Here is a 27,529-nt window from a genome sequence, read left to right on the forward strand (position 1 = left end):
GCCTTGTGGTGTCATTGCTCGAAGGACTTGGTTTCAACCCCAGTTCCCGTTGTCCACCAAGTGAAGAGGATGGTGCTCGCTCGCTGCTGCTTTACCGCCTCGATAAAGGTAAACCTCGCGCTGCTGGCCTGCTCGGTTGCGCTTGTGGGCATCTGCTTAGCGCGCTCGGACGCTCCGCGAGGGGTGGCGGTGCCCTTTGTTTTTGACCTCAAAGCGACGTGCCACCCTCCGTGCCAACATGCTGGCATCTGCATCCGAAACAACACCTGCTTCTGTTCTCGCGGCCATGAGGGAGAGACCTGCCAGTATGGTGATGTTACTTTATATTTGCCTAGAAAGGAAACAGTAAACAAAATAGCCAAACTACAAAAGACAAGTGATGCATTGAAGAATGTATGAAATATGTATATCATATATTTTTTAATCACAACATGTATGGAAAATATGCATGATTTTACTGAATGAGTGCTGATTCCTCTTGTTTTGAACAGCTAACTGCTATCCCAAATGTAAGAATGGAGGAGAGTGTCTTCGCCCTGGAAAATGCAGATGTCCTTCTGGATTTGGAGGAAAATATTGTCATAAAGGTACTTAACTAATTCTGTTAACCTTCTAGATATACAATATACAAATATTGTAATAATATCTATTTATTGGTAACTACAGTAGGCTAGTACAAGTAACTTAATGTTTTATTTGGAGAGAGTGTGGTTTGAAAAGGGTAGGGAGTTAAGTTTTAGTCCTATACTACAGGTTAGGAACATGGAAAGGTAAGTGGATGATTTGATTGTATGGCTGTCTTTTCCAGTGAAATGTGATAGTGGATGCTGGAACGGTGGCGACTGCATCGCTGTGAACGGAGTGGCCAAGTGCATCTGTCCCTCCAGCTGGACTGGCTCCAAATGCCAAGAGGGTTTGTTTACCTCCTAATTAGCCTAATTCATACAGAGGTGAAACCAGCAGTGAGACTGGTTACTCAGCTGGCCTATTAATCAACAGTAGCTTATTAATCCTCTCTGGAACCCTCTGACAACTTCATTGAAATGCCAAGATACCTTCACACGTACTAAAACAAAAAAAAAACAGTTGATTTAATTACTATCGAATGGGACAAAGAAAACGCTTCACATGACCAAAGGTATAATGGTGATTTATTGGTTCCCGGAGTGTTGAGAATGCGTTGTTGCGATGTTTCCCCAGCGATCTGTCCCCAGGGGTGCAGGAATGGGGGCAGCTGTGTGGCCCCAGGAATCTGCAGCTGTCCAGAGGGCTGGCTGGGTGGAGCCTGCCATACTGGTGAGTGAGATCTTAAGATGAATGCACTAACTGTAAGTCGCTCTGGATAAGAACGTCTGCTAAATGACTAAAATGTCATGTAAAATCTCACAGATTTGGCACACACACAACCAACATAAACTACACGCATTTTCAGACAAGCACTTTTTTTACTCTCACCGCAACAGACTCACAAACACGGTAAACTATGCACACACTTGCAGACACACTTACACAGATACAGGCAACAGGCCAAATAAATGTATAACCCGTAACTGGAGCCTAATCACTGATCTGTTCTGGATGTGTGTCAAGTGTGTTAATTTGTAACACACTGACATACTTGGGTCAAACGATAGATAGCAGAGAAGTTAATCAGGCATGCTAAAGAATAACAAATATAAATCAGACTGTCAGAAAATTAAGGAATTGTTAACAGAAGTGTTATTTTATCCTGAAAGAATCTACTGAGTGAGAAACCTGTCAATGTGAGATATCTGTTGAAAATGACTGTTTTGAGATTTTGTTCTGTTGAGCAGTTTCCCCAGATGTGAAGAGGCCACCAGACTACATAATGAGCCCTCCTTCCTCTCTTTCTTAATGTAACATCTCTTTTTCTCATTTCCCCCTCCCTCTGTCTCTTTCCCCTCTCTCTATCTTGCAGCTGTGTGTCACCGGCCCTGTCTGAATGGAGGCAAATGTTTGTCTCCCGATTCGTGCCGCTGTCGCCCTCCTTACTCTGGACCACGCTGTGAGGAGAGGAAAAAGGTGTTTTAACCCTTTAGGGGTCAGAGATCAAAGAGGGCCAGTCAGAGGCCATGTAGAACTGTATTCATTCCAAATCTGGTGCTTTAGATATCGTCTCTGCCTTTTGTAAAAATGTTTTTGTAAAGAACCACAGATTTTTGTGTTAACAATAACATTTGGCTGTTAACTTAATATCTACTATACAATTTTGGGTTTGTGCTATATAATGAATAAAATGTGGATAAAAGGTTTATTGTTATTTTCTTATCATGCAGTCAGATGATTTACAGTAAAACAACACTTAGCAAACTGCTTTTACTAACAATATACTGTAGCAAATTAATAGTATAACTAAACTGTTACAAAAGTGTTCGTCCATCTCTTACCGTATTGTATTTCAACCATTCAACGTGTTACTTCAAGCAAGTTACACAATAACTTTTTATTTTGTTTCCATATGCGTGATTTACAACAACGCGGTGTAAATGTTAAAATAACACATGTTTTGACCTATGTACAGTATAATGTACAAAAGTGATCAAGTATATCTGAATTGATACTTACATCAGATCTCGTCAACAGTCACAAAACAATTGCAGGCAAGTGGCCCTAAAAATCAAACAAGCTAATAACATTTCCAAGGCAGGTGTGACGTAAAAAGAAGAATATTATTATTTCTCCATACATATTAAGTATGAAACAACAGTGCACAATAGTTTAGGCAAAAAAAAAAAACTTTCAGTACCACAATAAACCAGAGTGGAAAAAAACTTAGGTCAAATCAATAACAAGGAACAAAACAAATAGAAAAGTGGGTATTAATATCATATAAAGCCAGATTGTTCTTCAATAAACCATCAACTAGTTTTTCATCTGATTCTCTTCTCTTACTCCAACATAATACTGTGTGCAGTAACACTTTTGTATAAAAGCCTAGGATAAGGATTATAAAACACATTTTTATGCATTAAAATACATGAATTAATGTCTATGTTAGATTACATAGTTTGGCTGCGTTTTACAGGCAGAACATTTCTGATCTTTTGCCCAATTACTGTCAAAAGAGCAGATCTGATTGGTCAAAAGTTCAATTAGTGGAAAAAGATCAGACTTGGGCTGCCTGTGTAAACGTAGCTTTTGAGACATCAACACGATTGGCATAAACATTTCTGAATGAATATGCAGTGTTTAAGACAGTATTATGCATTGTTTATGAATATGTTATGCATTTCTTATGCAAGGGCATTACATCAATGTGCTACCTTGAGCATTGAGGTAGTAACAAAACAGGGACAATTAGATACGTGCAATATATCCAGTCCCCCTGTTCATGTACAAAGACACACACACACACACACACACACACACACACACACACACACACACACACACACACACACACACACACACACACACACACACACACACACACACACACACACACACACACACACTCCATGATCACATACTGCCTAATAAGACTCCATTTGCGCTGTGTATCTTCAGTAATTTCCCTTATGCAAGCGGGGCCTACAAAAGAGCAAAGATATTTTACAGTATATAATCTCCCAACAATAATTGTAAAAAACTGTTAATGAACATCCAAACTGTGACCCAATGCTCACCTTTAACCCACAGGTGACGCCAGTGTACCCGTTGCGACAGTGGCAGAAGTTGGGCAGGACACACCTTCCCCCGTTGAGGCATCTCTGCTTACAGATGGCTGTCCGTCAGGCAGAAGGAGGAAATAGTATAGAACGCAATATAAGTACAGGATAAAATTATATAGCTATGTATTGATACTTGGCAATATATCATATTGAATGTGAGAAGGACTCACCGGACTGACACTGTAGGCCTTCCCATCCTGTGGGACAGTGGCAGGTGTTGGGTCCCACACACTCACCACCGTTCTTACACTTCTGCAGGCACACGGCTAAATACACACACACACACACACACACACACACACACACACACACACACACACAAAAACACAGAGTTGCTTAGCATTGTAAAGGCATCTTTACACGGTGACAGATTCAGGTTAACAGTGGTTGTACATTATGTTGACACTCACGAATGTTACACCTCTTCCCCCTCCACCCAGAGGCACAGGAGCAGGAGTTGGGCCCCACACACTTCCCCTTGTTCATGCACATGGGGTCGCACACACCTGAAAGACACAATGCAACATGCATTTTTGGCTCAATTAACATAACTGCATGTACATACTAGCTTGCTGCAGGGTTATTACAATTAGGTCCTTTCACGTGCATTGTGTTGGTATAGGGCCTATAACTATTTAATACTGCATGCATAGACAGTGATGTGGGGTGTTTGGTTGTGTTGGGTGGCAGTGGCTCTTACTCTTCTGACACCGCTTCCCTGTGTAACCCCCGGGGCAGGAGCAGACGTTGTTCCTCATACATTGACCTCCGTTCTTACAGGGAGGGCTGCATACAGCTGGAGGGCACGGCGCACAGTGACACAGCTACAGTTATACCTCACTAAACCACATTACCACCATGCAATAGACTTCTGTGCAAATTGCCGGATCACTCACTAATAGGGGACCAGTAGAATGTGTCATAATCAATTGAGGTTATTGATTGTGAGTGTGATGCCTATTCTTACCAATCTGACATCGGGAGCCATAGAAGCCACCGGGACAGGCACAGATGTTGGGTTTGATACAAGTCCCACCGTTCAAACACACTGGATTGCAGACAGCTGGAGGTGAAGACAATTGAATATTGAGCCCATAGCTAAACATACTGTTGTCGAAAAGAGATACGTTCGTCATGGGCTTCTAAGTAGGAACATGTGGTGTTGATTGGCGTTACCTGAGTTACATGTTGGTCCGTACCAGCCAGGCTTGCACTTACACACATCGGGAGAAATACACTCCCCTCCGTTTTCACAGTGCCTGTTGCACACCACTGAACAGAAACACACACAGACACAGTTACACACGACTACTCCTAACCCCTATACACACATTCCATTTTTTTTAGGCAAGCAGACACTGGTTTAGATAATTGTAGGGAAACATAATATACGCAAGAAAGGATCAAATGGATTATCTCTCACTGATTTCACATCTTGGCCCCACGTAACCGTAGGAACAGGTGCAGAGATTCCTGACCAGACAGGTTCCTCCATGCTGGCAAGATGGCTCACAGTTAGCTACAAACACAGCAACCAAGGGGTGTACAGAGCATCCAGTAAGACAAGGAGAATATATACAATATGTACAATGGAGAACATATAGCCTGTACCCAGATCTGTTTGTGCCATCTCGCCAACTCGTATTACATCATTGTCAAGCCACACAATGAGTGACAATGAGTTGGCAAGTTAGCACAAACAGATTTGGGGCCAGGATATAGAGTACATAGTTAGAGTTCAAATATGTGTGGGATGATATGTTTACCTTCCTCACATGTTGGTCCGCTGTAGCCCACGGGACAGACACACACATCTGGCCTGCCACACTTCCCTTGGTTCTTGCAGTCCGGTCGGCAGACAGCTGAGAAGGTAGGAGGTTAATAGAATCTACAACTTCTATGTGTAACTGAAAACAACTTATTCTAATTTACAGACATTTTTGCAGAAGTTATTTTGTAACTCTCATAAAGAGCCATAAGAATATAAACTCATCTGTCTCGTCCAACCCTGACTGTTGTTCCCACCTATGTGGCAGTTATATCCGGTATAACCTTCTTTACAAGTGCAGGTGTTGGGTAGAGAGCACTCCATATTCCTTCCACATGGATACCGGCACACAGCTGGAAAACACCACAAACCGTTTCATAGGAACCTACAGTATACGTCCATGTAAGGATTTGAAAGTTAAAAACGAATGAAAAAAGAACAAAGACCATATGAATGAAAAACAGACAACAAGAGTGCTAACCGCTAACCTTTGCAGGTGAACCCATCTCCAGTGTAACCATATGGGCAGCGGCCACACTTGAAGGAGCCTGAGACTGTGGGCTCACAGGGCACACCGGAGAAGCAGGGCGAGTCCGCACAGGTCACTATGGGAGACAATGACCCCCACCTAAGGTCAGGGGTCAGGTCCACCTTGCTGCTCTGACCTCGGTTGTGATTGGTGGGGGTGGAGACTCTGGTGATAGTTTGGTCCTGGGGGCTAATAGGTGTCTTTCTCTCCACGGAGGGGACTCTCTTGCTACCCGATGAGGGCCCCTCAGTTATCCTCTTGTACTGGGAGGAGGTGGTGGAGGAAGAAGAGGAGGAGGTGGTGCCAGTAATTTCCCTACTGGAGTATTCTGTCACTTGGGGATGTCCATCTTCTCTGTTGGTGGTAACTGACCTCTGTTCTGTAAAACACTGGACGTTAGAGGACAGAGCTTGAAAAGGAACTCAAATGGGATTTGTATAGAGCTAGTATAACTCAAATCACCTCTATCAACTAACCCTGAAGACCTAGCTAAATAATACTGGCATAACAGTTAGCTTTACTAGAAGCCAGCTATGAGCCAGCAATAAAACAATGGACAAATCCCATATAAGCCCAGATATTTAATAACATTATAATAAACACCTAATCACATGAACCCTGTCAATCATCAGCTAAGTGATCAGGTGACCCTTCTCACCTGTTGTGGTGCTTCTACTACAGGTGTGTCCGTTTCCATGGAGCCCAGGTGGACAGGGTCCACAGATGTAGCCTACGGATATGTGTGTGCTCTCAAAGCACTGCACCCCTGGGTAGCATGGTTGTCTGGAGCAGGGGGCCTGGTTTGATGGTTTAACTGTGCCAGAACCCTGGTGAACTCCTGTGGGTACAGCGGGTACAGGCACGGTCACTCTATGAATAGGCTTATAATCATCACCCTTACCACTGGACGGCTCCAATTTAACTACAGAGGAGAGGAGGAGGTAGAATATAATTATTCACAGTCAATAGAAATATATTGATAAAAGAATGAGGGTTGGGGGTGTGAGGATAGGGGTAGAGAAATAGAGATACAGAAGGAGGGAGAGAAACAGACAGGGAGAGTGGGACCCACTGCAACTCTTCCCGTCCCCGGTGTAACCCTCTGGACAGGAGCCACAGGTGAATGAGCCCAGTGTGTTGTTGCAGCCCACCCCAGGGAAGCACGGCTCTGCGGCACATTCATCCACATCCTCTCTACAGGTATGACCTGGAACACAAAAACAACATCAATGAAATCTCAGCCTTCCACACACACACAGGATGTAATCCACTAACAAAACATCAACATCTAAATTCACTGAACCAGAAAAGGAAATCTGGCACTGCTTGTAACCAAACACTGAAAGAGTGGTCATAAGGTTCCTATAATGGAGTGCCAGCTTTCTAATTGAATGATTAAAAGTAAGCTCTCAAGAGTCATAAAAGCATCCGAGACCCACAAATGAGCTGCAGTATTAGCATGGACAGCATGTACAACGTACAGTGTGTGTTGTAATTCTACTTCTGTCATGTACAGTACCGGTCATTCCGGGGGGACAGAGGCAGGAGAAAGAGTTGGGTCCGTCTATACACTTGACCAGACGGCAGGGGTTGGGTTTACAGTCGTCTATGTCCTCCTCACACCTGTCCCCTGTGAAGCCAGCGGGACAGACACACAGGTACTCCCCGCTGCCAGGGGGGAGGTTAATGTTTGTAACACAGGAAGCTCCGTTCAGACAGTCACAGGGCCGCAGAGAGACCTGGACACACACACACACACACACACACACACAAGTGGGAAGTGTTAGTAGAGCTTAAGTTTAATTCACAAACAGTTTGAAATGAACATATAAGTATATGAGGAAGAATGATTGACAATCCGTGAGTAATTACTGCATTTTAGTTTTGAATGTCTTGCTAACAGACATACCAAAGCAACAGATGCAGAAAGACTAGTGCAGCAGCAGGCTGGACAATAAGGATTGTAGAGCTCCCTCTCGCGGTAGACAGAAAAGCTGACAATCAAGAGAAATCTCTAAGAATCGCCATTCACAAAGAGTCAACAGAATCAGTCAAGGAATTCGCATCCAAAGTTTCTTATTTTTGGGAATATCCTTATTGAACAGTGTTCTCCTCTTTTTAAACCTACCTGTACAGAGGCAAGCGTCTCAGCACTACAATCGTCTGTGATAGTGAACTGAAAGGTCTGTGTGGAGGAGGAGGCAGTAGTGTCAGTAGCCTTCCAGATGAGCAGGCCAGCGGGGGAGAGGGAGGTGTCACTGGGGCCTGACTCCAGAGTGAACAGCACCACGGAGCCTTCTGGATCCTGAGCCTGCAGCTGGTACACAAAGTGTTCCCCCTGGAACGTCTGCAGACGCCCCTGGGCTGACTGAAACACTGGTGGCTCATTCTCTTCCAGGAGCAGAATAGTCATATTTAGTAATAACGTTAATCATTTCATCATTAATGTCCATATCATTATCTGAGGTACATAATATACAATTATTGTTCCTTTATTTCAACTTGTTTTATTGATATGTTTATCTATCTTTGTAAAAATGTTCTGTTCCTAGTTTGAACCAGTTGTATTCATTTCTATTATCTACTCTGATTGATCTGGAGTGATTTGACCTCATTTTGTATGAACACTCAAAACACAGCACAAAGAACACATTGAGCCAACCACAATTACAATACCCAGAGGCCTGAAGGTACTATAATGTCTCTGACCCCAATAACACCTTGTTCCCTATAGCACGACCAACCGTGAACTATAGACATACTGTAGACATATTGCAGAGACCATGCAGCCATGTGTGTTCTCTGTGACTGTGTGCTGTCGTCAGTAGTGGGTGGCAGCAAATACCTTTCAGTTCGCGTGATATGGATTTGTTTCGAGATGCTGTTGTATAATGTAAACAGCAGTTGTAGAGTAAAAGTACGTTATAGGTAAGAGGACATTGTACTTACTCTCAGCGATGGACCATGTGTATTTGGAGGAGTCTGGTCGGCATATCAGGCAAGGGCTGCTGGGATTGAGGTCTCCCTCTCCATAACACACACTGTCAATGTTGCATGTTTTCTCCTGGGGATTGATACACAGTAACAAAATGTGCATGTACACTACCGTTCAAAAGTTTGGGGTCACTTAGAAATGTCCTTGTTTTTGAAAGAAAACCCCTTTTTTCTGTCCATTAAAATAACGTCAAATTGATCAGAAACAGTGTAGACATTGTTAATGTTGTAAATGACTATTGTAGCTGGAAATGGCAGATTTTTAATGGAATATCTACATAGGCGTACAGATGCTCATTATCAGCAACCATCACTCCTGTGTTCCAATGGCACGTTGTGTTAGCTAATCCAAGTTTATCATTTTAAAAGGCTAATTGATCATTAGAAAACCCTTTTGCGATTATGTTAGCACATCTGAAAACTGTTCTGATTTAAATAAGCAACACAACTGGTTTTCTTTAGACTAGTTGAGGATCTGGAGCATCAGCATTTGTGGGTTCAATTACAGGCTCAAAATGGCCAGAAACAAAGAACTCCGGGATGCTGGCGTTCTAGGCAGAGTTGCAAAAGAAAAAGCCATATCTCAGACTGGCCAATAAAAAGAAAAGATTAAGAAAAGAGCAAAGACACTGGACACTGCCTAGAAGGCCATCATCCCGGAGTTGCCTCTTCACTGTTGTCATGCCCTGACCTTAGTTATCTTTGTTTTCTTTAGTATTTTGATTAGGTCAGGGTGTGACGAGGGAGGTTTGTTAGTTTTTGTACTGTCTAGGGTTTTTTGTATGTCTAGGTGTTTATATGTCTATGGTTGCCTGAAGTAGTTCTCAATCAGTGGCAGCTGTTAATCGTTGTCTCTGATTGGGGACCATATTTAGGTAGCCATATTCCTTGGGCATTTTGTGGGTTCTTATTCTATGTTTAGTTGCCTGTCTGCACAACTCATATTTGCGTCACGGTTCGTTTTGTTAGTTTTGTTCAGTGTTCTTTCTTTCAATAAAGAAGTATGTACGCTTACCACGCTGTGCCTTGGTCTCCTCCATATGACGACCGTGACAACTGTTGAGACTGGTGTTTTGCGGTTACTATTTAATGAAGCTGCCAGCTGAGGACTTGTGAGACGTCTGTTTCTCAAACTAGACACTCTAATGTACTTGTCCTCTTGCTCAGTAGTGCACTGGGGCCTCCCACTCCTCTTTCTATTCTGGTTAGAGACAGTTTGCGCTGTTCTGTGAAGGGAGTAGTACACGGCGTTGTACGAGATCTTCAGTTTCTTGGCAGAGAATGCCAAGAGTGTGCAAAGCTGTCATCAAGGCAAAGGGTAGCTATTTGAAGAATCTCAAATATAAAATATATTTTGATTTGTTTAACAATTCTTAGGTTACTACATGATTCCATGTGTTATTTCATAGTTTCATAGTTTCTACAATGTAGAAAATAGTAAATATAAAGAAAAACCCTTGAATGAGTAGGTGTTCTAAAACTTTTGACCGGTAGTGTACATTAAATTACAAACAGAGCATTGGTCACTTTTTGTTTGGGTGAAAAATGTTCTGAGTTCTTCAGAATAAACTGGTTGGCATGCATAACTAGTAGGAGTGGTGCTCGTATAGCACATAGGGATGTGTGAAAGTACTCCGCAGCCTGAAGTGTCTCTACTTGCGCCACGTAGCTAGCTTTTTGTGTGGCGCCGATTGGTAAGACACTTCAGGCTGAGGAGTACGTTACACAGATCCCCATGTGCTACACTCACAGTTTTAAGAGGGTCCGGGCCCATGTGCTGTTTTTTCCTGGTGGGAAAGGGGCCTGAAATTTGAGATAGCCTGAACATCTGTTGAATGTTCCACAACATAATGTACAGTATCTGTTGAATGTTAGTGGCTGAAAAAGAACCCAAACTACGAACATCTGATTCATGCATCCTCGTGCTGAGAACATGTTCTCAATCAACTTGGAAAACACAAAAAACAAGGACATGAAAAAAAGGGGGAAAGTTACCTTGTTACAAGTATTGAATCATTTAAAGTCAGATTCTAATCACTAAACAACACATTCTGATCATGCTATCAGAAACATTGTGATTCCATTGAAACCCAGAGAAAAAAGCACAAGAGAAACCCACCCTGGATGTACAGAGAACGTCAGCGTTGAGCGTGCAGATCTGACAGGCTCCATCGAACAGGGTCAGGATCTTGGCGTTGCTGTAACCGTAGCCGTCGTTGGACACCTGCCAAGACAACGTTAATGACTTACCTATCAGTGACTACTGGTAATAAATATTTACAGAAGCTCCTACTATAAGTAAGGGTCTCTTGTCCAAGTTGCACTATCTTGAAAACATCTGGTAGGTGTGCAAACAAACCATATTACAACACTAGGCCAGAACCCTGCCCTGCTGCAAACAGTACTCTTGTTTAGATCTCTGATATCCAGCTGTATTTTATGGGTGACTTGCCCATTCCCAAATGAGTCTGGACCCAAAAACATTACTGAGATGTGCTGCATAGCGTTGTTCCACTAACTTTGATCTGCCAGCGTGCCAGGGGTCTGTCGGTGGGCGTATCCAGGTCCAGGCCTGCACTGGGTTGTCTGTACTCCAGGGGGAGCTGACACTCCAAACCTGACACATGCAGGAAGGTAGCCAAGGAAAACTGAGGTTCGTCCAGGGTCCACTCACCATCCACAAACTGGACACACGCAGACAGAGACAGGCGGGGACACTTGGGTCAGAAGTACTGTGCTACAGAAAATAATATCACAGGTATGGAGGTGTGTGTGTGTGTGTGTGTGTGTGTGTGTGTGTGTGTGTGTGTGTGTGTGTGTGTGTGTGTGTGTGTGTGTGTGTGTATGTGTGTGTTTCTGCGTGTGGTGTAATATGGTACCTTTTCCTTCAAAAATTCACACTTGAGTTCATAGGAGTCTTTGAAGCCTTGTCCAAAGACCTGTACAGTGGAGCAGTCACTCTGTCTGACATCACACAGTCCCTCATTCTCCAGCTCTGTGATCTCTGGAGTCTGGTCTTCACCATCCCAAACGACACCAGAAACAGACACAAATGAGAAGCAAAATAAATGTCAGCAGGTTTTTAACAAATCGCTTCACTAGGATTAGTAAATTACTGTGATATGTCTTTCATTTTGATGAACTATGAGCCAAACCCTGGCCTAGTGTTGACTTACAATATGTATGATTGACTTAGAATATAGATGTGTGTTACAGATCCAACCCTCCCCTCTTCTCACCAGAGATAACGCTGCAGTCGTAGGAGCCGAACCCGGGGAAGCACACACACCCCCACTCGGAGCACTGGCCATTCCCATTACATAGATTAGGACATTTGAGGAAGGACAACATCTCCTGGTGCTCTCCCTCTCTCCCCCTCTCCTCCACTAGCCTCCTCTCACACTCGTTCTCAAGCAGAGGCAGAGTAGCACCCACCCAGGCCTGGTCATCCTTTAGCTGGAGGTCGCTAATGCACATAGCCACCGCCTGGCTCACTATGGCCGGGCCTAACAGCCGGCCGCAGCCCAGGGCCATGCTGGAATTAGCCACCGCCCGCTGGCACTGCACCCTGGCCTGGTGCTGTGTTAGCCCAGACGGGGTGGGCCAGGTGGGGGCAGGGGAGGACTCGGGCCGGGCAGTCAGCTCGTGGTCCTCTGGGAAGAAGTAGGTGAAGTCCTCCAGGTCGGACTGGCTCAGGCCCTGGTACGGCGTGTTGGGGAGGAACTGGTAGGACTGGCGCCTTCCACGGCTCCTCTGGTTGTTGGCTCCATGGCTGGAGCCTGTTAGGGTAGAGCCTCTCTCTACAGGCTGGGGGCCGGTGTCCTCGGCCCGGCCGTGCTGGTTGGAGTTCCATGAGGGGTGGTCGTGGTGGCCTTTGAACAGCTCTACTGAGTTGTATTCGGCGGTGACATCCAGAGTGGGGATGATACTGTGGAGTCTCACGTTGCCGTGGTGAGAACAGGAGGAGTCGAAGCCAGGGATTGGCTGAGACCTGGTTCGCGGGGACGTAGGGCGGGACTCTCCTTCACAGTTACAGTACCTGTGAGGGTTTGGAGCGCTCTGATAGGACGTCACGGTGTCAAACAAGCTGCTACCAGGAGGGAGTCTGCCAGAAGAGAAATAAATACTTAAATAAATAAATACTATCAAATAGGATCTCTATGGAAATACATTCAACAAGTAATAATGTAACATAACCACAGCTGAAAGAGCTTGTGTAAAATGTTCAAAATGATTCATATCCATCGTTTGAAACAACAGTCTCAGGTCCGGACTTTGTCATTGCACTTGGGACAATGGGACAAAGCTCCCGCTTTGCAGATCTAAAGAAACTGTACAGAAATAGGAATTACAATGAAAGCTGCAGTGCAATCATTGATAGGCTGGTTAGAACCATCACCACATATCTTCTTCAGATCTGCAAACTCCATAGCGTTAGGGGCTAGAGGTTGATTTGAGACTTGGCATCAGACTAACTTCCATTCAGAGATGAAGGCTGCTACGTCTTCGTTGTCCAGCGCTGCGCCCCCTGCTGTGTGGAGGTCATTGTGGGTCTGTCCGTCATATGTCCCACACAGGCCCTGGGTTTGGCTCCAGTCTGAGCTGGGGGCCCTCAGGGTCAGACTCATGCCCCAGTCAGACACATCGGCACGCACAAATGCCCCAGACGAGAAGGTCATCTACAGCACAGACAGAAATGGGATTAAATCCTATTCTATTCTGTTGTATTTAATTAAATTTTGCTCTATTCTATTACAACTAAATTGTTTTCTGCTTTCCAGTGCGTCGCCATATCATCACAGTCTGTATCATATCATAATTAGCATAAACAATTGAGTACCGACTTTGCACTGTAAGTTTACACTGCCTTTCTCAACACCCTATTGGCTAATGACTACTTCCTGTGGGCGTGGGCTTCAACTCAGTGACCTTTTATTTTTCCTGCCACCTCCAACTCATCGGAGGACAACTTAAAAAAAAAAATGTAATGTTACACGTTATTTATTTATTCACTCACTGTGACTTTGCGTCCTTGGTAAGACTCAGTGATGCGGATGCCACTCTTGCCCACGTTCCTGTTCTTCACCGACAGGTGTGGCCTGGTGTCCCCCAGCTCTCCATTGCACATGTCGAAGGCTATGACGTCACCGCCGTCTCTTGCCACGAAACCGCACGTGCACGAGGCGTGGTGGACAACGCTCCCGCACTCCCACTGGCGCACATGGACCTCGAACGGCTGCCTCGTGCTCTTGTACAACACAAACGTCCCGATCTGGTAGTTGTCATACTGCCTGGAAGGAAATGCATGAAATACATAACAGTATCAGCTACTTTAATGGGTATTCATGTGATTGTTATCATATTTGCAGGCTAACATTGCCTTGACTGCATCGATCATTATGGCTGACTATAAAGGAGTGACTGAAGTACCTGCCATCAAACGTGATGATGTGAGGATCAGTGAAAGAGTAGCAGTATGCAGAGGGAACATCCGTCACTGTGATCTGAAAACACAGAGCAGATGTCACATATCAAATATCATTTATTTCATTTTCACATTCAGCTATCTAGATGAGAAAATAAAGTGCAAACTGTACATGCTTATATGAGTAGGTTGGCAACTTACAGTTTGTGTATGGGCACTGTGGCAGTGAGAAAATGTACATTATACAGTATATACAGCATCATAGCATATTCTGCATTGAGTGAGTTAAGTGTAACAACCTAGACAGGTCCCAGATCTGTTAACAACCTAGACTGGTCCCAGATCTGTTAACAACCTAGACCGGTCCCAGATCTGTTAACAACCTAGACCGGTCCCAGATCTGTTAACAACCTAGACTGGCCTCAGATCTGTTTATGCTGTCTTGCAAAGTTTTATGCCAAACAGTGTGACAATGACCAGTTGGCAAGACAGCACAAACAGAGCTGGGACCAGGCTAATAACAACCGCCACTCTCCTCCCAACCCATCACAATGGTGTTTTTTTCCAGTTCCAGTACCTGGACACCCTGTGGTGTGTAGCCGCTCCAGAGGAAGTTGGATGTGACGATGGGGTTGACAGAGATCTGTGTCGTCCTGTCCCCGTCCCTAAGGAAGTCTATGACCGGGCTGAGGTGAACCAGGGCCTGGCTACACACCCCGTTACGACACCCCAAGCTCTGGGAGAGATCCACCCGGCACGACGACAACACCACGTCTGGACCCAGCAGATCGTCTCCTACGGAGGAACAAATAGATCATTCAATGGTTGTTGTCATTGGCTTTGTTTTTGTCTATTTTGTAGGGATACCAACATGTCAATATGCGTTGTCACTGGAGAATCAAGACACTATGGAAATCAAACGTATTGCCGAAATCAGTAATAAAAAGTACAACGTTTTGAACAATCTAACTTTACTGTGGTGATACTGTGAGTACGCAGGATTACTTACGAAGCATTTACCTTGATTGTTTGTACTCAGGTGTAAGGAGAGAGTACACTCCTCTGGGGTGGAGGAGGAGGCATCGCCAGGACAGGGGACAGGGATGGTACTCTCCACAGTCAACTCATAGTCCTTCCCATCCTCAGACACAGTAGTCACCTCTGGTCTCAACTGCAGAGACAAGTCACAAGAGAAATTCTGACTAACCAGTGACTATTTAAAACAAAGAGGAGACACACAAACCCAGACCCAGAGAGAGAGACAGACAGGCACACACCACTTACACACTTCACACACACTCAAACACCAAATCCTTGAAATAGTGTTCTCTATCTCGTTGACTTACCCTGATCCCGGCGAAGAACTCTTCGCTCTCCGCTGGGGCTCCCTGGATGTCCGGCGAGTCCAGGAAAAAACTGGAGCAACTGCAGTAAATCTGACAGAGAGGGAAGGACAACCACAGCCGTTCAGGAGGAAGAGAGAGGCTACAGTTCAGGATGTAGAAAAGCCTTAATAGTTGAAGCCAGGTGATAGACATGATACCACAGTAAAAAAAAAAGCAACATGTATGACAAGAGATAAAAGGATGACATGACAATATACTGCAAAACTTTGATGACCGGTGGCAGTCTAGGTTTTCAACACGGCCAGCTCTATTGCTCCATAACCTCACTTGTAAAACATATTCACTTCAGAGAGCTCGGAAGCGAGCATCATTTTTTGCGTTTGACTGTTTTACAAGCGAGGTAGAAGCTACCCGTAACCACAAATTACACTACCCTCGATCTTAACTTTAACCATTAGAGAGAGAAAAAATATCTGACCCTGCGTCAGTGGCTAGGGGTAACTTCTACCCACCTTGTCCCCCAGTCGGAGGTTGATCCCATCCAGCTCGATGAAGGCAACGGTTTGGACAGTAGTCTCCTGTTTCAGTTCCTCTTTGATGCCTTGGGGGGAGAGGCGAGACCAGGCAACCACATAGCCTAGGGAGCTGTTCAGGCTATGGCCCTCGAAGCTGCACTTCAGGTAGACGATGCTCCCAGAGAGCTCTGCTACTATCACAGGTACCGCTGGGGAAGGAGGCTGTTTGGCTGGAAGGGATAATGGAGTCGTGTTCAGTAGGGTACCCCGAAGCAAAATGTTTAGCAACATATTTTATTGGACAAAATTAGACAAAATGGGTAGTTTCACTCAGTTTTCTTCCTACTGAACATGTAACTGGTATTTACATGGATATAGCGGTTAACAACGTATACAGTATTTGGGTGACATGAGATGGTTGTGTATAATAGAAGCTTGGCTGAATGTTTTTGTCCGTGACCCACCAAGTAATCAAAATCTATATTTCAGGCAAAGATCCAGTGATCTTACAGCCTTCCAGTGAGTCCCACAGTTTTTGTCTATTTCTGTAACTCTAATCAGGGAAAGGGGCCAAACATAACAAACCAAAACAGTAGGTACCTAAATGGTAGGTACCTTCTCCTATTCATAGTATCGCTTCCAACTTGGTAACTTCTTTTGTGTGAATAAAAGTTCATTAAACCATCCACCTATGTCCCCAGCCCCCCTCCTCCTTCGCCCTAAAACCAGCAGAGGGATAATTCACGACCTCGCCGAGAGATGTCGTCATGGAGACAGGGCGAGGGAGGCAGGACACACATGCTTAGCTCATTAAGATGACCTGTGAAGGGCCTGTTGCTGCATTCCACACCGCATGGCAATTCTGACGTGGATTGTTGTGGTGCCTGACTTTAACAAGGGCCTCCTATAGAGCCAGACAGCACACAGCCAGGAGGCAGAGAGCTCACTCACCTTTACACACTCCATCAACCTCCACCTCGTCAGGACCACACCCCCCCGCCGCAGAGTCTGACACCTCTACATGGTGAAAGACAGCAGGACAATTAACAACGGTGGTCTTAACAGTTAAGTCACAAGCACATAAATAACAGTTTAATGAGTTACATGCAGTTAGTGCTAATTCTTAAAAGGTTTTACAGGTGTATCATGTCACCTTTATATACGCTATTACCACTATAATAATAATAACATTTGTTATATTCTATTTTAGGATCATGTACAGCATTTAGCAAACACTTGTAAAAGAAACCTAAAGTAATGTCATGTTTACATTGACACATACAGTAAGAGATCAAAGCATAGAGCATTCGCAATACGCTATGAAAGTGATGCACCACTACATCGGACTGCACTTCTGGGGTCAGCCCTAATCTTTTGAATGGGCTTGACGATTATATCATCAAATTCATGAAAACACGTTTGTTTATACAATTATATTTGTGTTTGTGGATGAATGAACTTTAATTACATTTTGGCACTGAAGACCATAGCGCTCCGTTTTTGCCCATTGAAGAAAGAAAAAACTACAAGGCTACTTCCTGGGAAATGCAGTCTCACTTTCATAGCGTACGGAGCTCCTCATTGCCTCCACCTAAACAGACTATCGTAAACAGCTGCTGTACCCTGTGCGCAGTAGCCCATGCAACCCTGGGTGGGCTGGAGCAGGTAGACGTAGAAGTCTCCACAGTTGCGCACGGTGACAGGGATGCGGAACAGGCAGCAGTCCTTACTGCTGCTGAGGAAGAACTGCCAGGTGGCACAGGCCGTCAGCTGTGTCACCTCCAGGGGCCGCGGAAGACTCTCGCCCTCCCCCAGAGACAGCCAGACTGGGGCCTGGGTCCCACAGTGGTTCACCTGGTGGACACAGATGAAGACAATAGAGAACAGAATAAGACTACTTTAGCCTGGTTCTAGATCTGTTTGCACTGTCTTGCAAACTTCTAGCCACTCATTGTGATAATAAGTAAAACAGCACAAATATGTCTGGGACCAGGCTAGTTTATACTGGGTGGTAATAAAACAAGCACATTGGTTATGATTTGTAGGGCGAAACTTTGCAGGTAACAATGGCAATATGACACATGATAATGCCCTGGGAAGAAGAGGAAGCTGACACCTCTGATGGATCCTTCAGTCTGCAGCACAGCAGGCAGCCCAGAGAAAATGAGGAACGTCTTTCTCTTGCTCTCTCTCTAACCATGTCTCTCTCTAACCCTGTCTCTCTCTCTCTAACCCTGTCTCCCAGTCTCTCTCGTTTCTCTCCTGTCACTCCTGTGTCTCTAATATCTCTCTCCTGTCTCTCGCTCTCTTTGGTCCTGTGCTTAATGCTGATACCATCCCAGTCTCCTTGGAACAAAGAGCCTATGTTCACTTCAAAGGGCAAGACTAGCACTCATGTTACCACTGCTATGACTTGGCTACTCACTGAAAAGTACTCAAGTGCAAGAAGAGCTTAAGAAAAGAAAGAAAATATTTACTAAATAAACTAAAGTAAAAAATGTAAATAAATTAACACAATAAAATAACAATAACGAGGCAATATACATGGGGTACCGGTACCGAGTCAATGTGCGGGGATACAGGGTAGTCAAGGTAATTTGTACATAGGGGTAGGTAGGGGTTAAGTGACTACGCATGACCAGAGCCGGTGTAGTAGGCTTCAATCTTAGTCCTGTATTGACACGTTGCCTGTTTGATGGTTCGTCTGAGGGCATCGCGGGATTAGTGCCCCGCTCCTTGAAAGCGGCAGCTCTAGCCTTTAGCTTGGTGTGGATGTTGCCTGTAATCCATGGTTTCTGGTTGGGATATGTACGTACGTTCAGCGGGGATGACGTCTTCGATGCACTTATTGATGAAGCCGGTGATTGAGGTGGTATACTCCTCAATGCCATTGGATGAATCCCGTAACATATTCCAGTCTGTGCTAGCAAAACAGTCCTGTAGCGTAGCATCCGGATCATCTGACCACTTCCGTATTAAGCGAGTCACTGGTGCTTCTTGCTTAAGTTTTATTTGTAAGCAGGAATCAGGAGGATAGAATTATGGTCAGATTTGCCAAATGGAGGGCGAGGGAGAGCTTTGTATACATCTCTGTGTGTGGAGTAAAGGTGGTCTAGAGTTTTTTCCCCTCTGGTTGCACATGCTGGTAGAAATTAGGTAAAACAAGGCACCCCGATCTCCGCCCCATGTATTTCCATCTTTTCTTCACGCGAACGACGGCATTTGGTCCTGGTCTCGGAGAAGCAATATATCCTTCACGTCGGTCTCATTAAATAAAAAGTCTTCGTTAAGTTTGAAGTGAGTTATCGCTGTTCTGATATCCAGCAGCAATATTATGTACAAAATAAGTTACAAACAATGCAAAAAAAATTACAATTGGTTAGGAGCCCGTAAAACGGCAGCCCCTCCGGCGCCATTGTAAGATCTTATATTATGGGGACAATATTTTTCTGTACTGTTCTGACTGAGGCATGGCATTTGCTATGAAAGACCACCTAAACCAGGGGTGTCAAACTAATTTTTCTCTGGGGGCCACATTTCGGTGATTATTAGTGAGCTGGACACAGTCAAGAAATGGGTGTTAGGCGACACGGAGGGGGATGGGTTGACCTCCATACATTGTAACATGGTTTGAGACCTAGAGAGAAAAAGTACTATGAAATAAAATGTATCCTCTGTATTTACCTCCACACATTGTGTGGGCATGCTGGCGGGCTTGTCAAAGATCTGGAACTGGTACCAGCCTGGTATGAGGGAATGGTCACAGATGAAGTCCTGCAGGGCTGACTGCTGCAGGCTGCGGGAGCTGAAACTGGTGCTGCGGTATGGGTTCTGGAGCAGAGAGTGACCCCCCGGTGCACATTCTGGGGGAAGCACTGAGGATAGACACAAGCAGCACAAACATGAGTCAATAAGGTGCTGCTGTGTCTTCCACTCAAAGCATGTACACACGCAAGCGTATGCACATAATTTGATTTGAAGTTACCGATCCCAAGTTACCCCCCCCCCCCCACACACAATCAACTGAGTTAGCATTGAAACACTGTCAATACTAAGTTGCAACCATGTAATAACTAGGCCAAACCTAATCATTATGGGAGTTATGGGATTATGAGACAAATTCATGTTGAAAATATGCTGATCTTGGTGATCTTGTTTGTACTTTTGTGCAAAAAAAACAACATTTATTTGGAGAAATTAAACTCTTAACAAAACAACAATTTTCTGGAGTTGGAACGTCGAGTAGTTGTGACTAGAGGGAGTACAACTATGACCGGAAGTTACTTTTCACAGCAGGTTAGGAGAGCATTTTAGCTAAACCTAACCTTTTTCTAACCTTAACATAAGTTTCCTAACCGGCCACATTAATTATCCTAACCTGCTACGAAAAAGTAACTTCCGGTCGTAGCTGTACTCCCACTAGTTAGAACCAAAAATGTTGACATCATAGAGCGACACCGACATTCTAGGTGCATCAATCAAACAATTACTTAACTAAACAACAAAGTACTGTACTTTCAAAAAATAGTGTTAAAATAGTTAAAATAACTGTTTATAACTATGGAGGATCATAACCCTTTCCAGAGTAATGCATTCACACCTGACTCAACACAAGGTAAGCCTTTTATGTTCAATTACTATTCCAACCTCTCAAAACTGTCTGTTAGCTTTTCAGCTCTCTAACTATCTATGGTTTATGCTTTATTCTAAAGTTAACATGAAATTATCATTTTGGATGACAGAAACTGACAAGGCAAAGGCATAATGACTTTACAAATGCATTTATTCATAATATACTGTACAAAATATTTTGTGAATCAAAAAATGATCATCGGGTTTCCTTTCAGGAAACAGCTTGCTGGCAGGACAGGTAACTCTGGTCATAGATCACAGCACAAACCCTACGGTTGTAACGGCCCATTTCCAGCAGCCGCCTAATCATCCCAATCTCCTTCATTACCATCTTTATCATCACCATCAACCCCATGCTATCTATGGCACATTGTTGTCTACCAAAGATCAGCCCCCTCAGCCACCACCAGTGCCACAAACCTGGGCAGTATGCCCCAGCACCAGGGTACATCTGTGTTGCTGCACCAGCACCTGCAACCAACATTACCATGGCACCTATTGGCACAACACTGAACACTGGCAATCCAGCTGTCCCATTGGAGGAGGCTACAGGAAGCCCTGTAATGGATGCTACTGAAAATAAAGCGGAGGAAGCAGAGCAGGGAAGAGGGGAGACAACAAAGAAGACGGCCATCATTGGAGAGGTTGGTGACTGGTGATGGCGTGAACAGTGCAAAGAGGGAGGTGAAAAGAGGGATGGTGAAAGGAGTGTAGGTGAGAGTAACCCTAGTCCTGTGACGTGTGCTGTGAAGGAGCTGGTCCATTGTGCAAGGAGCGGCGCTGCAGATGGAGGTGGGGACAGAACAGGTTCAGACATTTCCTCATCCAGGAAGCAGAAAGGTAGCGTTAAGGGGGGTAAGTTTGGGGCGGGTCCTACCCCAAAGGCTCCCCAACCGCCAAGGAGCCGTCTGGGTCATCAGATGATGCAGTCTGTTCAGGTCTTCCACAAACTTGGGGTAAAAGCACAAACATCCAATAAGTCCAACCAGTCCATTCCCAATGAACAAATGACAGAAGAAAATCTGCTAGACTTTGAGACGATTCATGTTACCGTAGCAAACAGTAACTCCTCAGTGGTGTAAGTAAGAATACAAGATGATGTAAATACTATTGGGGCATCCCAAGCTGAACATCCTTCGTCTGCAAAACCAACTGTCTTTGACAACCCAATAACACTTGACAACCTATCACAGACGTCTGCTAGCTCCACAACCAAGTACGTCTCCCCATCCTGTCAGAGTAGGCAACCAACTTCACCACAGGGAACAATATACTCCCAACCCTTCGCGCCACCCACTACCCAAAATTACACCCTGTTCAAAGCCCCCAACCCTCACCCAAGGAGAAGGTACCGTGGTTCTCGCCATCAGTTTCCCTCGTTACCCAACACGTGCCATCACCCAACCCCTCCTGGGCAGTACGGGAGGTTACCCCCGCCTGATTCCCTCTACTTCCCCAGCCCGTGGCAGGCCTCGTGTCCATCTCTCTGTGGCAGAGGGAGGAGAGGGAGGACAGAAGACCCAGCAGCAGAGAGAAAGGGTGTCCCGGATCACGAAACAGGGCTGGGACTACAACGTGTTCATCAACAGGGACCAGTACACTCTGGAGAAATACCTGAGTAGTCCCACAGTACCCATGCTGAAGGGCACCATGAGCGCCTGGTAAAAATAACTCATGGATATGGAATAACTGAATGGCATTTTTTGGGGTTTGAACATGTACTTTGTGTATCTTTTCGTAAACTATAGTTGTGCACGGGGTATACTACAAAAGATGGTAAAGATGGTTCACGTCTATGTTTTCTACATTGACTGTCACTGTACTGCATGCAAGTCACGGGCAGTCATGTTCCACTAATTCATTGATTTACAGGGAAGTGTTATTGTCAAATCCAGTATGCAGAGTGAGGAGATCCACTTTGAACGTGATTGTCTTCTACTTCCCCTACATCTATGTTGTAATTTAATGTATCCAATGACAGTCCCAGCTGGGATCAGTCAGAGTGGAAATGTCTAGTATGAAAGGATCCGTTACCAAACATGGCGTCTCCAATATTGATCAGGAACTAAGTCGTAGCCAAAGCTAACAGCCTTATTATTTATAGGCTTCCAAGTCAAGTAGAGACACTTCAGCTCTGGCAGGATGTGACTGCTAATTTCCATATGCTCCGCTTTAATATATGCCTTCACATGAGAGGTATCATAAAATGGGGAAGGAATATGAGGTACTTGCTATTCAATGGCATGTGGTAAAAAACTGCTGTGGTGATCAGAATTCTGCTTACGATAAGCATGTTTAAAACAGCATCAAAGACAGTCTGACTTCTCGGTTTAGGGTGAAATGTGAAATTGAAATAGGAGGGAAATAATTTATTTGGAGCATACCAAAGCAAGACCCTTGGGTGTTGGACAGAATCTAAATGAAAGACATTCTCTTGAAACTTTGCTGAGAGGGAAAGTAGGGCCTACTGCAAATACAGCTGTTCTGAAGCAGGAATGTTTGGTAGTTGCCACAGTAACACCAGCTGTGTTCACCTGAGTAACAATTCTGACACCACAGTCGGGTAATGGTGGAGCAACATTGTAAAAAAAAAATCAAAAATGTGCTACTGATGCTCTTGATTTTATGTAGGTGTGCCCTTTACAATGTATCTGGCATAAGAGCAGAGGATAAAAATGAACTTTCAGTACAATTACCAACAACACTTATTACAACAAGATCATGGTAAGTGTGTTGTTTGAACGTCTTTTAGTAGCATAACCACAAAACAAAAAATGATGAAACAATCAGAAATTCCTTAACAAGGAAAAAGTGTACTTAGGTCATACTACCATCAAATATGATTACTATTAATTGCAAGCCTAACAAAAATATAATGTCATGATTTCTCAAATATTTAAAATCAAACTAATTCGATTGTCTTCGATATACAGCACAGAATATGGGCCTAGATTCTGCTGCTCTTCCAAACATTTCCACAGAGGCCTACACCTCTGGAGGTTCTATCCAGCCATCTACTCCGTTGATTGATTATGTCTCCACTCCACACCCTCAGCCCTTTCCGATGTTGCCTATTGGACCGGCCTGGCCCTCACAGCCATACTGTGTTCCAACCATGGTGGGTGCTGCGTCACCTCCCGTGTCAGTGGTTGATCCCAGCATCCCCTCTACGGCGATGAAAAGGAGAGAAGGATAAAATGCAACCAGCTGTTAGGTCGAGGGCAAAAAGAGACCCTAACAGTTTCCCTCAGAAATATAGGAGACTGATGACGGTGATGGGCAAGACTGGAATCAAAATTGACGACACCTCTTGTACAAACTATCAGAGATGGGACGGTTATGTGGTGAATCTTCCAAGTCAGGCAACAGAGACGTATATATGCTAGTGGTTAATGAAGAGCAGAACAGCATGAGGGAAAATAAAGACGAAGACAAAATGAATAGAGGGAAAAAGAGAAAACTCTAAAAGTGAGAACTGTGGGACTTAAAGGCCAAAATGAGATGAGTGAGAGTATTCACAGCCAAGTGAAAAGTCATAGCCCAACTAACTATGACATAGTGACGACAGTCGGACAAGCCGTTGCAGGTGATGACAGGAGCTTTCAGAGCTACCCTATCATTGTTCACTGTCAGCAGCGCCTGGTCAGTCCGTCTCTCTTCGGCCAAGACGGGAACTCTCATAGTCAATGTCCTGTGATACCCTTCAGCACCATATCCCTGTCAGAGTAGGCGGCCCTCATGGACACGTGTCTCTTCCCACCTTGGCCACAGGGTTCAAAGGCTTGTGTGGTTGGAGAAGGAACAGACAGGCTTAGCCCCTGCTGCCTCCAATGACAGGTCAATAGACTGCCATAGCAATGAGAGTCGTAGGTATGTGCCCTTAGATAACAGCACCTCGATTGAGGTATGCATGCCACAGATTTACACCATTCTTACCAGATGGACAGGACTAAGGAATTGAGAGAGCAGGTACAAAAAAATCACCGGAGACTTTATCTGGCTGAAATACATTATATATTTTCAGCAATAAAAACGGTATTGTCACATTTTCTTCCATAGCTATGCTACATTTATCCCCCAGTTCATAAAGTAGGTCTACTGTTTTCATAATATTAATCGTAGACCATGTCCGTTGAAAAAATAAGCTTGAAACCCATTGGTAGGCTACAGGTCATTTTAGCACTTCATTTTACGGTCTACATACAATTTAGTCCCAATTTGGCATGATCAATTAATTACATGGCATATCACTTACCTGTTTGACAAAACGTTGTATTGGGGAGTAAAATTATGAGGAAATACAAAAGATCCAAAACTAATTTAAGTTTCATCGCTCACGACCCAATGTGAAGCCTTCCAAAATGACCACGGTTTTACAAAGGTTCTTGGCTCCTCAACGGGTATGCTCAGTTCAGCCGTCTTCGGTTTTCCAATAGCCTACAGAAATAAACGACAATCAAAGACACAACCGAGAGTCAAAGAAAGTCAGTTTCTAAGAGGTTCACAAGAGCTGATAAAAGCACTTTCCCCGGCACACCGGACTGCGGCGCGTGACCACAAACTCCAAGAGGAATAGCAGCATCATATTAGGAGGAGCGTCCACGAACCTTATCTCCACCGAATCTACAACCGCGACTGTTTGGACAAGGACAAGCGATGACAGGATTTAAGTCGGGGACTATTCAACTGCATCAGCAGGAAAGTGGTCGAGTCGTCATCATGATTGTGGTCATTCATTCACTGAGAACGGATGCAGCTTTCCATTTTGAGCAAATGTAAAAATGGTAGGCTTAAATTAATGAAATAAAAGTAGAATGTATGCTTTTTGTTGTTGTTGAAAATAATGGACTGTTATTACAATGTTTGTTCTTGGTACAGTGTTATTAGTCATTATTGATTTTTCCTCTGGACTGTAATTACCACTCAACAAACTGAACTCTACCCAAAACACATACTTTTGTCACGGCTGTTGCTGCTGAGTGGATGACATTGTTGTACACTATCACATTTACAAATGCATAATAAACAAAAACAACTATGGAAATGAATATTAGCACTAAAATGTATGACAATACCATTAGTTGATTGAACCTGACCGAGCTCATTATTCTGCAGTATACAATAATCCATCCACTATGCAGTCATGGGATGTTTAGTCACTTCTCCAATCCACTAAACCAGATGGTCATACTGTATCTTTCAGGAAAATGACTCGGCCAAAGAGTGAGATTTTGGATAGGCCAGATATCATTTAGGCCAATATAGCTCACTCTAAACGGTATATTGTGCAACCATACCTTACTGCATTCCAAGATCTCTTTCAGTGTTTGGATTTGACCCGACAATGATCGCTCAGTTTGAATTGTTTATACACAGATGTAGGATCTTAATTTGAGCCAGTTTGCTACTGCAGGAAAGTAATCATGCAGCATCATGTGGATTGTAATATGGAAATGTTTTGTAGGGGCTGATATGTTTCTTTGTTATGGCAAATCAAGTCTGAAATATTAAAAGTGGAAATTACTAATGTTAGAAAAAATAAATACATCTCACATACACTACATGTTTGATTTTCCTGATGTATGGGGAAATTCTCAACAACAATAGTGATCAAATTAAGATCCTACATTGTGAAAAATGGGAAATGCTATTCATTGCTGAGCCCCAGTTTAACCTATGATATAAAGGCAAATCTGTTCAGTGATGTGTGTGAGACAAAAAGGAAACCAGCTGTTGAATTGTGTTTATAAAGACTTACATTTTAACATAGCTGTGGACATCATTCAATAACACATTGAAATCCCACACTGACATTTTGTTTGAGAACTGTTGAAATTACATAACACAGAATTACGCTATAAAGACAGGACTGATCGGCTCAAAGAGCTTTTGAAAAACAGACAAACCAATCAAGATGGGTGATATTTTTTTCTGAAAGTCATAGAATGGTTTTCACATGATGACCTTTATATTCTGCTGGAGAAAGATTCCCTAACCATCTTGTCCAAGGCTTTCTCCTTTTGACTCTCAGGCAGAGGGAGAAACCCCCATCAACCTGTGAGAGTCTGGAAAATCTATCAGGTAAAACACAGCTACTCCCCTCATGAAGTTTCTCTCCCATAACAAGTAATTAGGTCATATCTCTATCGTGCATTCCTAATCACTTAGTTTTTCAACCATGTAAACACTATATATAATCATGTATAAGTCTAATATTGGGAAAGAATAAGTGATCTGACCCATTAACAAATACAGGTAATTGACAATTTGATAGTTTAATCTAAACACAACCTCATTTTGAGCAATTTTCCCCATTACAATCAGTTATGCATGCATGGAGGGAGGATGAAATTATACTACTTCCTATACCTGTTGTGGGAAATCTGATAGCTAATGGAACACTGGTGTGTAATTACCTCGACCTCCACTTCCAAACCCTGATTGCACAACTTCATGTACATACAACATGGTTTTGCTATTTATACTTTTAGCACCTAATTTGTGCGACACAAAACGCGGCCCTCTCACAAACAATATTTTCAAAAACAGTGTAAAGCCTACTACTAAAGCACACACAGTTTTAACTATAATCACCAACAGAACAAAACAAAGGAAGCAAAATACTAAA

The 27,529-nt window shown here is 43.9% G+C and overlaps 2 protein-coding genes across 2 annotated transcripts; one reads left to right on the forward strand and one right to left on the reverse strand.

The window, feature by feature from the left end:
* On the forward strand, window positions 1-2,105 carry LOC139405894 (wnt inhibitory factor 1-like). The gene is made up of 5 exons (XM_071148337.1): window positions 1-310; window positions 492-587; window positions 809-913; window positions 1,201-1,296; window positions 1,940-2,105. Exons 1-5 carry the CDS (start codon window positions 70-72, stop codon window positions 2,050-2,052), a joined length of 651 nt encoding a protein of 216 aa, XP_071004438.1. The 5' UTR covers window positions 1-69; the 3' UTR covers window positions 2,053-2,105.
* Window positions 2,106-3,517: 1,412 nt separating this feature from the next.
* Window positions 3,518-25,232, reverse strand: LOC139405895 (von Willebrand factor D and EGF domain-containing protein-like). Its single transcript, XM_071148338.1, has 31 exons — window positions 25,157-25,232; window positions 19,954-20,144; window positions 17,892-18,123; window positions 17,221-17,286; window positions 16,267-16,499; window positions 15,755-15,844; window positions 15,429-15,579; window positions 14,986-15,203; window positions 14,414-14,487; window positions 14,001-14,274; window positions 13,460-13,662; window positions 12,223-13,088; window positions 11,863-11,999; window positions 11,503-11,667; window positions 11,103-11,207; window positions 8,939-9,053; window positions 8,118-8,380; window positions 7,509-7,728; window positions 7,062-7,196; window positions 6,648-6,911; window positions 5,949-6,368; window positions 5,718-5,813; window positions 5,459-5,554; window positions 5,116-5,211; window positions 4,869-4,964; window positions 4,660-4,755; window positions 4,393-4,488; window positions 4,103-4,198; window positions 3,863-3,958; window positions 3,648-3,745; window positions 3,518-3,552 (listed from the first exon to the last, which is right to left on the reverse strand). Exons 1-31 carry the CDS (start codon window positions 25,230-25,232, stop codon window positions 3,538-3,540), a joined length of 5,379 nt encoding a protein of 1,792 aa, XP_071004439.1. The 3' UTR covers window positions 3,518-3,537.
* Window positions 25,233-27,529: the final 2,297 nt, after the last annotated feature.

Source organism: Oncorhynchus clarkii, chromosome 3 (genome assembly GCF_045791955.1).
Source record: "Oncorhynchus clarkii lewisi isolate Uvic-CL-2024 chromosome 3, UVic_Ocla_1.0, whole genome shotgun sequence".
Classification (NCBI taxonomy): Eukaryota; Metazoa; Chordata; class Actinopteri; order Salmoniformes; family Salmonidae; genus Oncorhynchus; species Oncorhynchus clarkii.